We start from the raw sequence: 15809 nt of genomic DNA on the forward strand, positions 1-15809 counted from the left end.
CTGCCATTGAAATGGAAGTGTAAGCAATAATTACCTGACATTATCAACCTCATCTTTTGAAGGATATCTGTAATGGTTCATCCATGTGCTTCTATCAAAGCTACCCATGCCAGCTTGTGCTTCAAAAGCGCTTTTGCGCATAGACTCTCATCCTCATCCACTATTGAATGCAAGCACTTTCAAAGATATCAGTTTGAATGTCATGGTCAGTCATCCCCTTTTGTTGTATAATAGAATCTGTCGAAAACTTACACTAAATACAAAATTATACATTTCTGTCATTAGCCATGCTTGTGCAACATTACCGAATGGCAGAGAAGAGAAAAAAGAAAAACACATCATTTCTTTCTTTCTTTTCAAACACTTTTTTCCAATATGCAAGAAGTCAGCTCCAAAGGCAAAAGCAGTTTCTATTTTTTTAAACTGCTACACATAGCAAATATAATTGTTGTTTTTCTATGTACTGAAATTGAATATTAACCGCAACAAGTAAACATGGCCATACATCTGGCTCATTTTTGTAGAAGTTTTAACCAGTAACTTTTCAACCAAATGTCTGCACATATTCATGTTTGTCATATTCTATGCTTACAAAATTTACCATACCACACATGAACTTATGAAATACAAATAAAAACCAATCAATGGCTTTCACAACACATTTCCAGTTCATTTTTGATGTTAGAATTTCTCACCTTTATATAGGTATAATCCAAGATTTAAATCAGTAACAAAAAAAATTTAAACCTGTTTCTTGGACAACTTTGCTTTTATTCTTAGTTTGCTACGATTTAGAGAAAAATATCTGAAAGGGTCATTCTAAATCTAAAATAAACAAAAATAAAACAGTCGTTTAATTCACGGAAGCCAGATCCTAGATGTGCACTTTCTAAGCACTGTTATAGTACAACCAAAGCTAAAGTGAAACCAAAAAGGCGGTACACCAGTTTATCAATAGAGGCATGTCCAAATAAACATGTACATATTCATACACATACATGCACACGATTTTTAGCATCAGAACTATTATCAATTATCTCTGAATGTGTAAATGATACCATTCTGCATTAAAGCACACACATAAAAGTCTTTTATATATATATATTAAACAATGAGATATAAGCATGACTAGCTTGATCCAAAATCGTTTGTGCCAGTTTCTGTAGTGCTGCCTGGAGAAAATGAATTCAGTGTATTTTGTGCATGCAAATTTCCATGCTTTAGAGGTGGAAGTTCCAGTGTACACCTAACCGGCATATCTTCACTGTATTAATTATGGTTATTAATTTCACACATTGGAAGATAAAAAAATGCTGTCTTTGAATGCTTTGTCCAGCAAGAAAGCTCAATGATGAAAAGTTTTAAATGAATTGGGGATTTTTCAAGTTTTCTGATGTCTTGTAAAAGAACGAGTTTTCATGGTCACAATTTTCCACATTCACACCTGAAAGACCTTGATACTGGAATATACCACCAAAAAAAATTCAACTGATCCATGTGATCCAACAAATCACTTAAAAACACTGATGTGTGGACATTTCAGATCACTGCATGCAGGCAGCATGAATTTTAGTTTTCAAATTCTGTGACTGAGATTTCAAAAGCAATAACCCTGTCAATTTAACAATTAAAATCAACAATTTATGAATCATTAAAAAGTTACATTATCCAGCATAGAAAGCTTAAATACATATCACCAAAGATATTTATCTATCTATATATATATGTGTGTGTGTGTTAGTTTAAGACAAAATCAACTGCATACAACATCAATAATAAGGAAGACACAATGGCAATAGCAAAACATTCCATCGTCTCTGCTGTTACTTGACTGGTTAAAAAAAAACATTAATATGATCATAAATGTGTTTTAAGGCACAAGTTTTGCCTTTCAGTTGAAGCACTGAGTAGCTTTATAAATTAAATGTTTTGCCTGGGTTCTATTTTCTAACAGCCAGCTTCACTCAAAATGCTGGTCAAAGTGGTAAAATGAACACAAACTTTTTTAACTCCACCCACCCCTACCCCCCGAAAAAAATGGACCTCTTTACTACTGATGGACACTAAGCTCCTGACTTTAAAGATTCGTCAAGGCACTTATGAAAGAACATACAAAAACAGGTTTCTCTGCGCAAACCTTGATAACACTTTGCTCTGCTGCCTGTCATTCCATTTACAAGCTTTACTTCTCTAACTGCATCTGCTTGTCTAAAGCAACATATATGAATAAGTATCTATTTGATGCTGTTTCTTCCATTCATAAATAAATGTATAATCTATCTCTTTGTTTAATTTTTGACAAATCAGCAATCATTTCTCCTCAAAATGCAAAGACTTTCAGTAACAATTCTCTTTGCTGTTTTCAAGATATCAAGAAGACATCATTCAATCTTCCTCCTCTTCAGAGAAGGATGTGCTCTTTTTCTATTAGCCTAGGTAGAAATCAAAAAGGGAAGCAAACACAGTTTGATTAAAAATAAAAAAGCAAAATGTTTCCTATAACCACTCTTCAAACCCTAACAAAGTATACAGAAGTGACACTTGCAGAACAACACAAACAACATTAGGCCTATTTTTAGTGCATTTCAAATTTACTACAAATGTTTGTCCCATGGGTGAAGTGGGTCATTATGCTATGAACATAATAGAATCTACATAACAATCTGAGTATTCTGGAATTCAGGTCAACCGTTCAACAAAATCAAGATTACAAAATGCTTACAAAACACCAAATGCAGTCTTTCCCAAAAAGGCAACTTTTTACCCCATACATTACCAAGGACGGATAGACTGAATGTAAAGGCTTTGAGGCTAATCAGAAGTTTGAGAAGACGAAAATTCAAACTATATTTAAAAAATATAAGCTACTGAAAAGACATTACAAACTTTCCATGCAAAGTTTTATGAACTTCAAACATTGTATGTCACAGTTCTTCTATCTGTCAAATCTGTCTGTAATTATAAGAAGAAATGTTTCACAGAATGGTTTTTAAGTTCCACAGAAAAAACCAAAAATAAAAAAAAGCGATGAGTACATAAGGCAAATAATACACCAAATATCTTCTACAAAACAATATAAAAATGCCTGTACATATTTTTATCAGCTTGTAAAAAAGTTAAAGTGAAAATACACAAATTTTAAGTAACAACAGCCTTCAGGCACAATCATGCATGGTGTGAACATGTTATGCTGGGAATAGGAGTATGGGTGAAGGTCTAAATAATAAATACTAGTGATATACTAGTTCCTGTCATTTGTATACATTTTTTTTAAATCACAACTCCATTGTACTTGAGATAGGATACATAGCCTTGTACTTTTAAGACAAAGTGAATATCTTAGCAAAAAATATTATTTCACTGATGAATCACAACATTTTCTGTAAACTGGTATTCTTGTTAAAGGTACAGATACCCTGTAAGGATTTCTAAAGAATAAATCTCATTTATCTGACAAATGTAAACAAAGAATTTGTCATTATTAAACTGATGATCTGTCCACTACAACAGCTATATAAGTCTCAAAATTACCAAAACACAAAAACAAGTACAATTTCTTGTATTGCAAATAAGTCTTCATGCAGGAACTTTGGTACATGCAGGTGTGCGTGTGTGCGTGCGCACGTATAAGTATAAATACAAACTGCCCACAACACAATGACAAACACTTCTGTGCCTTTAGGTAAATATTTGAAAAATTTAGATCTGGCTCAAAACAAGAAAAAAGGAAAAATAACTGTAATACTCAATTCATTCATTTTTGTGTTATTAGACTAGAATGACAGCATCAAAATGTTATGAACTATATTACCTGCTGCATCACTGAATGAATTTTCAAGTTATTTTGATTTAAAAAGTATTACATAAATCTAAGTAAACTGACAAACAAAATTTTCATTTCAAGTGTCTTTTTTTTCAATATTGTTTCTATTTCTTATTCAAAACAGTTTCTTTAATTTATTTGTTTGTATGCTTTCTTCTGAATTTTATGCTTGGTTTCAACAGACAAGTTGACTTAATGATTTTAATTTTGCGAAAGAAATATAGAAAGTTTGTTGACTGAATTAGTTTGTAACTTTCACTGCTCATGTTTGCTGACTCGAACAGGTCAGATGACGACATTATTTGGAATTCAACTTGTTGGGTACAACAAAGAGCAAAAATTGAATAACTGAATGTTTAATACTTTCACTAAACACTCAATTCCCAAGTCTTTCTTCTTCCTTACTTACAACACTGAGATTTCTTTTTTTTCTCATAAAGCTGTGAATTTTCCCGCTGGACTTCTGGAAGAGACAAGGTGTACAGATATCAAATCAGATATTATTCTTCAGAAAATTTAGGCAAATATTTTTAATTTAAATATTTAAGTTAAATCCAAAACTTTGATTTATTAATAAAAATGTCACAGTTTTAATGCAAATATTAATAATTTAAAATTAAAAATGAAGCCAGAAACCAAACAAAGTGCAAATCTGAAAATATAAATCTGACTTCAGTAAACAGCACAGAGTATAAAACTACTATCTAAAATTATGAAAGTAATAATTAAGTATATGTTCTTTACAATATTTTCGTAACATAAATAAATAAAATGCTTTCTACAAAATTAGGAAAAAAACCTCAAACGTACGTATCATGCCAGAGCCTATCTGTTTGGCTGGTACAGTGGAAGCATCAAGCTCTCGAATAAGATTTGTATCAAACACCATGGCTACAGCTCGAAAGAAAAACTCTTGCACATACTGGCCTGCATGCAACAAAAAGATTACTTGGAAATCTACACAGTAACCAACATATAATTCTTGATGCACCTAGATGACCAGAAACATCAACATTAATGTCATCATACTCAGATAAAGGTAGCTCTATGAACTTTAAGTTTTTGGTCAGTGATGTGGTAGAGATTACAGTTTTCTTGGGGGCCAGCTTTCTTGTTATGAGGGCAAAAACCCACCTCCTTTCACTCACTTTCTTTCCTTCCCCAATCCTTTTCAAAAGATCAGTTATCTATTCAATAGCAGAGTCAACATTTGAACTGATGCAAAACAGGAATGTCTGCTATCTCTTCTTGATGGTAATAAGCTGGATCACAAAAACATAGGGATCTCTGGACAATGCTCGATGACCTAGCACTAATATCACATCCACATTCAGAGAAGACCTGGATCGTGGCAAACTCCGTGAACATGTAGACCTTGGCATACATAAAAGGAAAATCTGTAGATTTCATACAAAACCACAAACATACACATGAATATTGCCACATTCTGCTTTATTTTGCACCTATATTTTAATCTGGGTTTTTATTGTGTTTTATATAGCCTAATTACTTTTTTTTTTTAATATTTAGATTACCTTTATCAATTGTAGCTCTCAAACAATATGATTTAAAAATACCTGTTTTGGAAGATGTTGGCCAGTACTCTGCACCAAGGGTGCTTGCAACAGCCATCGCCCGTGTCTCTATTTCTGTATAGGCTGCCTCAGACTGAATGACAAAATGGTGGCTTTATCAGTGGTAGAAGTTTTAATCCAGAAACATGAACACATGACTTAGTACATTTCTAAACAAAATGAAATCAGTAAGACCAGTAATATCACAGGCTTTCTCATGTTATATGTAACAAAACTGATACAAACTAAGGGATCTAAAACTCTCAAGTCATGTTGCCAAATTGTTCATATAAGACTTTAACAGAACTTTTAATCTAGCATGTAAAATGCAGTTTTAACAATAAATTACAAATGTCTTTAACAGAAACAAACCAGTAAATCTCTTTTCATTCCCACAAGAAATTTTATTGGGCTATCAGCATTTTCCGAAGCCTCCATCATCCATTTTGGCGCATTGTGTAATGATTGTTCATCAGAAAGGTCAAAAGCAACAATAACAACTGCAGACATAAAAATGTCACAAGCATCCACGATTTATTAATAAAATTTAGTAAGCATTTAATGTAATTATTACAGCATAAATAATTGCATAAGTAAAGTTTGAATTTTTTTGTTTATCAATTAACTTGAACACATAAAAGTCATTGAAGACAGAGGTACATCTTCTTAGTGTACAAAAGTATTTAAGTTAAAAAAATTGATTATAGAAAAATTAATGTTAAAAAAGATAATCTTCCCTGGGAATTCAATTATAATAAAGTACGACTTAGAAATGAAGAAAACAGATAAACCAAAAGAACAATGGAGTGTCTCACTGTTGGCTCCTCTGTAGTACGAAGCTGCTATACACTTAAAACGCTCTTGCCCAGCTGTGTCCCAACTGTCACACAAATGAAAAAGGTCATTTTTTTCTCTTACAAATACCTACATATAAAATGCGTATGCAATTTACCCTTTATGCTCCTATGAACCCTTTTACATAAATACTCTCAAAATGTTTGCAGAATACAAATATGCCCTATGCATCACATCAACATAAAATACTTTTGAAATTCTCATCTCAGCCCTTTCATTAGAAAGATAAGCATGCCCACATTTGAAGAGTAAATGGAATGGACAGAACTTGAAACTTCTCCACTTCAAAATCAACTCCAATAGTTGCTTTGTAGTCTCTATTGAACACATCATTACAGAATCTGCAAAAACATATCAGAAGTCTGTTTTGAAAGTGCACACAAACAAATATATCTCATACATTGCATAATAATGGTCTTTTATTTTTACCAATAATCTATCTTTAGCTGCTGACTCTGAATAAAACACTTGTAAGCCAGCCCTGTCTTAGAAAATGTTCTCAGACAAACTTTTGAAGATAAACCAATAAATTCCAAAGGATTTTCTTTTCCCCATAGTTATTTTACTCATGAACCACCCAAGAGGAAAGAACAACAAACCTTTTTTGTAGTACACTACTGATCATCTGCTGCTTACTAAATGTCAACTTTTATCTGCTGCAGACTACGTAAATCTATCTGACAAACTATTTATCAATATTCACCTGTTTACCAAACAGGTCTTCCCAACTGATACATCTCCAACAATCACAGCTTTGCAAATCTTCAGCCTGTGGCAAAGCATACAATTTGAGTTTTCCTAAGAACTTTGTGATTCTGAGTTGACAAATCATAAAAAATAGCAGATTCTATAACATTGTCACAGACAATATCAGTTCAACAGCCTCTTCTTAAGCCCATTTGCCCCCAGTGGAGCATAGGGTCACAGTTTACAAGCATAGTTTACACTTTTCTTTTAAATATAAATAACAATAAGAGCCATAAGAAGTTTGTGTATGTGTGTGCATAATAATAATGTTTCAATAGCACATTTTCCCAGTAACAGCTGGGCTCAGAATATTTTACATACATGCACATGACATAAGTTCACAACTATTCAAGGAATTAAATGCACCTTAACACATGCACACAACATATACAATAATTGTAATAAAGTTTGCTTGTATAGCACCTTATCCCTGCCCAATGGGCAAGCTCAAGATACTTCACACACATACACACAAAATGACAGCAGTCTAGTTCACATTTCTTCATGGGCACAATACTGACTGGTCTTAACTGAATACAATATTGCAAGAGCAAAAGCTTCAGAAACACAAAACATAATACACATACAATGACAGTCAGAAGGAGCTCTGCAGGATATCAGTGGGAATGCTATAATAGTTGTCCACTTTTGGCACACATATGAGTCACAGAGATCACATCAACACAATGGCAGCGAAGAAAATGGATGAAGCAGGAAGCAGGATTGTAGACAAGAGTCTATGCTTGTTGACTAACATGATCCAGAATCTAAAGCAGCAAGGGAAAAAATGTTGCAAGGAAAATAGACCATACATAGAGCAGAAAGCTTTGAACACCTGCAGGGTTTTGGTGATTTTGCAAATGAAAACCCAACAGTCAAGATGGCATAGATATGGTATTTGAGACTATTAAACAATGAAGAAGACAACAAATGGGCACAGACTCAGGAAAACAGTACAGAACAACGGCTGGTAGATGCAACTAAAAGCACAGATTAACATTAGTCAGCAGACACCAAACACTATAAAACCCAAAGGCACTTTAAGAAACAAAAGAAAAAGAACAGGGAGACCAAGTCCCCTCCAGCCAGTAAAACGCATACAGCCATGCATGAACACAAAACTACACACACACAAAGAACGAAGTGCAGTGGAAGAAACCAGAGTACCCAGAGAAGAAAACCACCAATGGTTAGTCCTTAAAACAGTATCAAATCCAGAAAAAGGTATGTTAGAGCCAAGATATGAACCCATAAGACATAATTCTTGATGTAACAGTGATCAGATTTAGCAACTACATGCCACCAGCCATACGTGTGTGTATGCAAGTGCATGTATGCACATGTATTCTGTATACACATACCCTTAGAAAGAGAAAAACAGAGAAAGAGGCAGTTCACAAGTGCATGTATTGCTAGTTTTACATACACATATGAAAGCAACACATTACAACATGTCCTTTAAAATAAAAAGACAATAAAGGCCATTTAAACTTACCCAACTCTACCCGTTCTATTTTCTGCACATGCTGCCTTCACCTTTGGATGAAAGTTTATCTTATTGTATGGACTGGCACCAGGGCAATAGGGCTGAAAACAAAGTTGAATAACAGAATACAATTAGTCTGGTATGAAAAATACTACAGGTTACTTTTATTTTTTTAAATGTATACATCTAAAAAGTTAAGTAAAAAAGAACTTTTTATCAAAGAGAAACAGAATGCCTGAGTATTCTTTATTTTGCTAATATCTGAATGAGAAGAGCAGTTTGTGATAAGCCCTTCACTAAGTACTCACCTCAGGAAACTGGGTGATGATGCGATCTTTAGGCACATTGGCTGATATGACAGTGTGTGCAGATGACATTTTTTCTCTAGGCATTCACAGGGAAAAAAACCAGCTGCAAATCATCAGAAACAGACTGTCTGCATGAATGTGTGTGTGGATTATAATGAAGAACTCACAAATATTTTTTTTTCCTAACACTAACATCTACACAATAATAGTATTTCACCTGCTGTCTCACATTTCTGTATGTATCTGTTTCTAGCCATAAAGTATCTTGATAAACCTATCACATTTAAAAGGTGTAAATATTTCCCTTCCAAATCTACACAAGCAGCACTAAAAAAATCAATCCCTAACAGAATTAGAATTTCAGCTTTAAGGAAAATTCTTGTAAAAAAAGAGCAGCAGCTAGTGGAAATGGAATGTTTAGCACAATGGTGCGCTCTTGAAAAAACAACTGCCAAAGGCGTGTCAAGTTCACAGCATGACCTACTACTGCTGCTGGTACAACACAATAATTTTAATGGTCCATTATTTTTCTACAAGCTACTGCATGCATGAAACAATACAGTCTGCATCTAGGTCAAGCTGTCACCATATCCCATATGGCAAAGTAAACAAGATGTTAGCACATAGGTTTATGTTAATAGGAACAAAAACTGATGTTAAGCATGCTTGTCACCATGCCTGTCGCTGAGTGTTGTTTAACAAAAGGAACAAAGCAGCAGGTGTCTCAACATTTGTTTTCAGAAAATTTACTTAGAACGTCATCAGTAAAATATGATACTGCTAGCACAGAGGGGGTGGGGAACATCATCATGATAAAAGGCTGCCATAGTTTTTGTCTAAATGTCCATTTTAAAATGTGAACAAACACACTAAACTTTCATGTACCAGGCTGCAAACATAACTTGAGAATGAAAACAAACAGTTAAGATGCCCTGTCCCTGTTGTACCTGAATTTATGAACACATCGCACTTTTAACAATTTGTTGTTCAGGCCCCAATTTTCTACTCAAGCATCATGCCTTGCATTATTTATCATGGATCATAATGATATATTAATATATGAACGTTAAAAAATCTTTGTGAAGTGCACTAGGCTTTCTATATATACATGTTTACATACGCAATTATTTATTACTTATTTTTTGTTATATATCTCTAATCTGTAACCTTAGAATTTTCCATTTCTGAATATTTCTTTCTTCAACCATCTCAAACGACCTGATTTCACTAAATATGTGCTGCTTCTTCTTATAAAACAGACCCTCAGTGGGAATATATTATTTAAGATCAATGTGGTTTTTTCCTCCCTCCACATTTCAGACATACTTAAATTTTGTAATAAAAATAATGTGGCGATCAATATGCCTTCTGCTTGTAAGATACAAATAAGTATACCACTTTTGATTCCTAATTATTTATGATAATGTGCCATGCACCGTGCTTTATCCAAATATTATCGATGTAATAGTAGTGACTAATGAGGTTTTCGAAGGACACTAAATCTTGATTGATAATAATACTGGTATGTTCTATGTGTGTGTGTGTGTTTGTGTGTGTGGTGAAATTCTTGTGTGAGTTATTTCTGAAAAATGAATCAAAAAAAATTATGAAATTAATACTTCGCCATATTCACACATTAGTTTTACTGATGTGTAGTTCACAAATTGCCCAGAAAGGTGTGTTTTCTCCATCCACTAATAAGAAGTAATGTAGCATTTTAAATATAAAAACCTATCTTTCTTAAATAAAAAATGTTTCTTTTCTTCAACGACTCGAAGTAAATAGATTAATACTTTCATGATAGGTTTGTAGATTAACGTGGACAGAACATGCATTCTTGTTTCTATTTCCTACTGAGTCACAAAGTTATAGCTTAATATTGTCGACACAAATTTAATCTCCCGCCAAGACAAGATGCAATATAGTTTGCTTATTTTTGTTTCAAAATGTAATTGGCTATACTCTACAGATGAAATACATATAGTTTGATCTCACCTTAGACCTAAAGTTGGGTCCAACTGTCTATGTGTCTTTTACAAAAACACACACACACAAAGTTTTGATTAAACTTCTGCAGAACTATAAATCCTCACTGCACTAAGAGCACTAAGGACGCCATATCTCAACAATGCGGAAACGGAAACATAGTTTGTAAGGTGTGGGTTTTCAAGCCGGGGACCCCGTGAATTCGCTGTGTGAACCCCTTTCCGGTCTCTGAGATCAACATGGCACCAAAGAAGACCACAAAAAAGACAGAAAGTATGTAAATAATTTGTATAAGACGCTTTTCAGATTGCTTTTGTTTCTTTTTTTAGTTCATTAAGAAAATTATATAATATTACAGTCTTCATATTTTGTTAAAAGTGACATCCGTGAAAGAATATGTGAAAGTAACAAGTCGAAAGCACATTGACACATGAATAGGGCACATGTTCGCTGTGATAGTTATACTCTAGTCTAATAATGGACATGTAATCGACCAACACTGGTGATACAAAACTACAAATTTTATGCAGGAATCATTGCAAATATCTAAAATAATAATGCGCGATGGTTATGACGCTGTGGGTGACATGAAAATGCGAATCCTTAGTCGGTTAAAGAGCATACCTCTCATCTCATGCCCCTTTATTTGACACTTTGAAATTTAGTTTTATGCTTTTTTTCCATAAGTTGAAGTACAAATGTATAAAATAAAATGTTCAAGTCTTGAAAAATATTTCTTAAAAGTAAGTTCCGTGACAGATATGTCAAAAATTACAATTTCTTAATGTTTGTCCCATTTGTAAACTACATTGTTAAGCAAAACTATTTTGGCGACTCTAGTGAATCGTTTATATTGATGTTCTGATATTGAGAATTAGATGACCGTGAGACACTCGTTGCCTTTTATAGACGCATGTTGACTTCAATTTTTATTATTTTTTTAGAGCCTGTCAAGAAGGAGGAGAAGGCAGCAGCGCCTGCTGCTGCTCCTGCAGCAAAAGAGTCTGCTGCGCCAGTAAAGGCAAAAGATAAGGCTAAGCGAGCGAAAAAGAGGGTTCTTCATGGACAACATGAAAAACGGTCACGAAAAATACGTACTTCTGTTCATTTTCACAGACCTCGAACCCTGAGGCTGCCCAGGGCACCACGCTACCCAAGGAAAAGTGCTCCACGCGCCAACAAGTAAGCAAACCACACTAGGTTATGTTTGTAGGTGGAGTGTGTTCTTTAATATAGAGCAAGGTATACACATACAAAATTTTTTGATGGACAGATCATTGGAGATTATTTTTGTAAGATGGTGAACTTAACAACATTTTTGCCTTTTGTAACGAATGAAAGCCAGCTTTAAACATGCTCCTGCTCCATCATTTTGGCATTGCTTTTATGTTTGTGTTCTTTTTCACAGATTGGATGCTTTCCGGATTGTCAAATTTCCATTGACAACTGAGTCTGCAATGAAAAAGATTGAAGACAACAACACCCTTGTCTTCATTGTTGATAAGCGTGCCAACAAAGCCCTGGTGAAACAGGCTGTCAAGAAGCTGTATGACATTGAGGTTGCAAAGGTCAACACACTCATCAGGTATTTGTCTTGTGCAGTGTAAGAATGTTGTGAGTTTATACATTTGCAATCAATCTGTTAGCTTATTCCTTTTTGCTCCCTCGAGGAGCATAGGGCTGCAGCAACACCTCGCCAGCGGACCCGGTTTTGGGCAGCCCCTTTCAGTTGGACCCATGTGGTTCTGATGTCCTTTGCCTCACTTTCTACTTTTTTTTTTCCAAGTCTGCTTAATCAATCTGGTTATCTTGATTTTCAGTGAGTTATTGTGATGTCGAGCAAAGTTTCTTGAACTTTTTTTTTAAATGTAATATCGTTAAATGGCCACTTTCTGGTGTGGTTACATACGTCACATGGATGTAGTTATATTTTGTAAAAAGTTCATTGTCTTTATATATGTCTGCAATTGTTTTCTTGGCAGGCCTGATGGTGAAAAGAAGGCGTATGTAAGGCTAATGCCAGACTATGATGCCTTGGATGTTGCTAACAAGGTCAGTTTTACATTATGGCTAAGTGCTTATCTGTGACGTGCCTTGTTAAATTTTTAACAAAGGAGTGGAATGTTAACTTGTTGCAACTGAAAGACATTAGGTTGCTTAAGCTGCCTGATAGTACAAAAGCAGCTCAAAGTTTAGAAGTAAATCAAGCTAATTGTGAAAATGTCTGCTGATATATTCAAAGAACAAGCAATAAAAAACTATCAGGCAGCTTAAGCAACCTAATGCTAAGAGAACAAGGGATGGGTGCCACCTGCATTCACAGTCTGGGCCTGCTGTATTGTGTCCAAATTAGAATAAGGGGTTTGTCATTCACTATTCTTGGGGGAGAAAGATATTTCTTATTGTGGGGATACATTAGCGTTGTGAAGTTTTTTTTTCTAAAACAAGTTTGCACACTGTTGGGCTGTATGCCATTGTGAGGTGTGTATTACTTTTTGTAGATATAAAGTGATTTTTGTTTTTCTTTTTCAGATTGGCATTATCTAAGCTGCTTTGTGATGTTTGAAATAAAAGTCTGGAAAAAATATACTTTCATAATTTTATGTATGTGAGAGAGAAAGTGGTTCATATCTTAATTTCTTTTGGTGGCATGAGGTAGAAAGTTTTGTTTTTATGAATGCTTTTGTGTAAAAGTTGTAAGACGAGCACTTGCACGCGGCATATAAATCGTATAACTGGTTGGTCTTGTGGCCATGACCCTTTAACCTCGCGGGAGAGTGGCTTCCGACGGTTTTTTTTTTTTTTAAAATTAAATTATTCCAAGGCAATTGAAAGACCATGAACTTGTGTTACTGGACTGCTGACTGGCAATATTTTTCCAGTGAACTATTAAAACGAGACAGATGTGTACAAAGCTGGTTTAGTAACATTCATTGTTTAGGCTCGGCAGACAGCAATCCATCCACCCATACACGAGAAAAAGGATGTTGAGGTATGAGCATGCCAATCGGAAATTCCCATTTCTAAACATAGTCGCTCTTTCCTCGTCAGGCGGCTTTCTTGTGCAATCACACGATGGCGCCAACAAATAAAAGCGGTGTTGTAGTTTGTCGACAGCTAAGTGACTGCTTAAACAGGACGGTTTCAGTAGACTAGAATAAAACGTTTTCGGTATGGCCACGTCCTTCGCAGAAAATAAGGGAGAAGCCATTTCGACATGCAGGGTGCAGGAGTCCATTGGGTGTGAAAAGCTGCTTTCGGGAGAAAAGAAGAAAGCGGGAAGCACAGAAAGCTCGTCACAGAACTCTTTACAAGTAGGCGAGGCAGACTTCCACGACATACAAGCACATTTTCTTCACGACATCGTAGCGAAGGCATGGCCACTGGGTGTCGAACCCTATGTCCGACAACGGAGCGAACACTGGCCTCCTACAGGCAAACACATCCTGGCTCATTTCGATGACAGCAGCATCATTGTTTACCAAGCTTATTGTCCTGAAATTGCAAAGTATGCCGTCAAACATCAACGGTGAGTAAATCGCTGGCAATGTTTGTGAAAATTCAAACGCACGAATATCTAGGTTTAACAATGCGCGAAATCTGAGTATGATTAATGAAACCATGGATACGCGCAATTAATACTGAAAATTGCAAGTGGATAAAAGGTCACTTTCCAGTGAGAAAAACGACTGATACAAGTAGGAAACATCTTTGCGAGCTTTATTTTGCTGCATCAATATAAAACATGAATTAATGAGGTAACCATTTAATGAAAAGGAAGAATTAAAATTTATCTCTGAATAAAGTGCTGACTGATTTACTTCTTACACATTTTATTTACTTATTAGTCTTAATTTGAGAATAAAGTGCTTAACAAAAACATGGAATGCTTTAGATTTTGTTAACTTTAAACGGCTCTGTGTTCTTCCGACAGATTTGGTGGTGATAAGTTTAGTTTTGACCGAATGTCCTGGATTAAGACCAACTTCTTGTGGATGATGTATCGCTGTGGATGGGCAACCAAGCCTAAACAAGAGCGAGTACTTGCCGTCAGGATAACACTGGATGGGTTCAATCAGATTCTGTCAGCTGCATACACTGCCCAGGTAGAAATGCAAATTTAATTATATTTATACAGACAATTAAAACAATGTCAGAGAAGAACGTTGACTTTTGAAATATCTGAAGCTCAAGATAAATTTGAAAGATAGTTAAACATTTAAAGTTTTGCATTGCAAATGTTTGCAGCAACAGAAAAGTCAAAATCTTCAGACAAATGACATTTCAGTCCGTTTGCAATGGGATCCTGATCATGATACAAATGGCATCAAAGAGACAAGAAGAGCTATTCAGTTGGGACTAAAACAAGAAGTGTGTAAAAATCTGTTACGATCATTTTAGTTATTTTCACATTTTATTGAAAACTGAAATTTACATATCTTTCCATGCAGTTTCATTTTTTTTAATTTCAAGTAAACGTGTTTTGTTTCAAGCTTAAAAATTAATTGGAAAGAACTTATGTATGTATGTTTAGAACATAATCCAGAGTCCATTTTTTATTTAGGTATATTGTGCCTGAAAAATTTTAGCGTTTATGTTTTCAAGTACTTAGTTCATTTCACTAAATATTTCATGATTTCTTTTCATTTAGATTCTGCATAAGTATGCCACCCAGTGGGTGACGAGCATAACAGACATTACTCCATTTGTCCACCATCAACACAAAGTTTTGCACAAGAAAGGGCAGCACGAATTTATCATGCCATGTGAACGAGTGTACATCCCTCCATCATCTAATATATGTCAACAAATAGCGCTTGACTCTCACAAAACATTCGAAGCTCAACTTGTGAATGCTTTTTAATTGCCATCATGTCATGGACAGTTGGAATTAAGTAGTTTGGGACTCAAAAGGTTTTGCTGATTTCTATGATACCTATTTGCAACATTTGTATCAAAATGTGGAAAACCGCAGACATTATTTTTTGTATAAAAAATAAAGTGTTTTAAACACCATCTGATGTTTGACT

At 34.7% G+C, this 15809-nt stretch overlaps 3 protein-coding genes across 4 annotated transcripts; 2 read left to right on the forward strand and 1 right to left on the reverse strand.

Annotated features, from left to right (window-relative positions):
- Positions 1-338: 338 nt before the first annotated feature.
- On the reverse strand, positions 339-10925 carry LOC112562028 (ras-related protein Rab-34-like). Its single transcript, XM_025234987.1, has 10 exons — positions 10789-10925; positions 8794-8896; positions 8495-8586; positions 6956-7021; positions 6492-6593; positions 6213-6277; positions 5770-5897; positions 5401-5491; positions 4634-4750; positions 339-4286 (listed from the first exon to the last, which is right to left on the reverse strand). The coding sequence occupies exons 2-10, from the start codon at positions 8875-8877 to the stop codon at positions 4225-4227; spliced, it is 807 nt and encodes a 268-aa protein (XP_025090772.1). The 5' UTR covers positions 8878-8896; positions 10789-10925; the 3' UTR covers positions 339-4224.
- Positions 10921-13366, forward strand: LOC112562029 (60S ribosomal protein L23a-like). Of its 2 annotated transcripts, XM_025234989.1 has the most exons (5): positions 10922-11052; positions 11724-11961; positions 12188-12364; positions 12762-12831; positions 13312-13366. In XM_025234989.1, the coding sequence occupies exons 1-5, from the start codon at positions 11019-11021 to the stop codon at positions 13324-13326; spliced, it is 534 nt and encodes a 177-aa protein (XP_025090774.1). In that variant the 5' UTR covers positions 10922-11018; the 3' UTR covers positions 13327-13366. The 2 variants fall into 2 exon arrangements, with proteins under 2 accessions (XP_025090773.1, XP_025090774.1); XM_025234988.1 differs by lacking the exon at positions 13312-13366 and having other exon boundaries at positions 10921-11052; positions 12762-12882.
- Positions 13367-13501: 135 nt separating this feature from the next.
- Positions 13502-15795, forward strand: LOC112562027. The gene is made up of 4 exons (XM_025234986.1): positions 13502-14308; positions 14714-14885; positions 15028-15150; positions 15431-15795. Exons 1-4 carry the CDS (start codon positions 13953-13955, stop codon positions 15641-15643), a joined length of 864 nt encoding a protein of 287 aa, XP_025090771.1. The 5' UTR covers positions 13502-13952; the 3' UTR covers positions 15644-15795.
- The last annotated feature ends 14 nt before the right edge of the window (positions 15796-15809 follow it).

The sequence above is a fragment of the Pomacea canaliculata genome, linkage group LG4, assembly GCF_003073045.1.
Source record: "Pomacea canaliculata isolate SZHN2017 linkage group LG4, ASM307304v1, whole genome shotgun sequence".
NCBI classification, from domain to species: Eukaryota; Metazoa; Mollusca; class Gastropoda; order Architaenioglossa; family Ampullariidae; genus Pomacea; species Pomacea canaliculata.

Excerpts from the sequence above, each read along its gene's own strand:
- LOC112562028 (XM_025234987.1), bottom strand. The coding sequence starts at position 8,877 with ATGCCTAGAGAAAAAATGTCATCTGCACACACTGTCATATCAGCCAAT. Across the intron at positions 6,594-6,955 it reads AAGACCTGTTTGGTAAACAG|ATTCTGTAATGATGTGTTCA; the intron begins GTGAATATTGAT and ends ATGTTTTTGCAG. Across the intron at positions 5,898-6,212 it reads GTACTACAGAGGAGCCAACA|TTGTTATTGTTGCTTTTGAC; the intron begins GTGAGACACTCC and ends TTATGTCTGCAG.
- LOC112562029 (XM_025234988.1), top strand. The coding sequence starts at position 11,019 with ATGGCACCAAAGAAGACCACAAAAAAGACAGAAA. Across the intron at positions 11,053-11,723 it reads GACCACAAAAAAGACAGAAA|AGCCTGTCAAGAAGGAGGAG; the intron begins GTATGTAAATAA and ends TTATTTTTTTAG. Across the intron at positions 11,962-12,187 it reads AGTGCTCCACGCGCCAACAA|ATTGGATGCTTTCCGGATTG; the intron begins GTAAGCAAACCA and ends TCTTTTTCACAG.
- LOC112562027 (XM_025234986.1), top strand. The coding sequence starts at position 13,953 with ATGGCCACGTCCTTCGCAGAAAATAAGGGAGAAGCCATTTCGACATGC. Across the intron at positions 14,309-14,713 it reads TATGCCGTCAAACATCAACG|ATTTGGTGGTGATAAGTTTA; the intron begins GTGAGTAAATCG and ends TTCTTCCGACAG. Across the intron at positions 14,886-15,027 it reads CAGCTGCATACACTGCCCAG|CAACAGAAAAGTCAAAATCT; the intron begins GTAGAAATGCAA and ends AAATGTTTGCAG.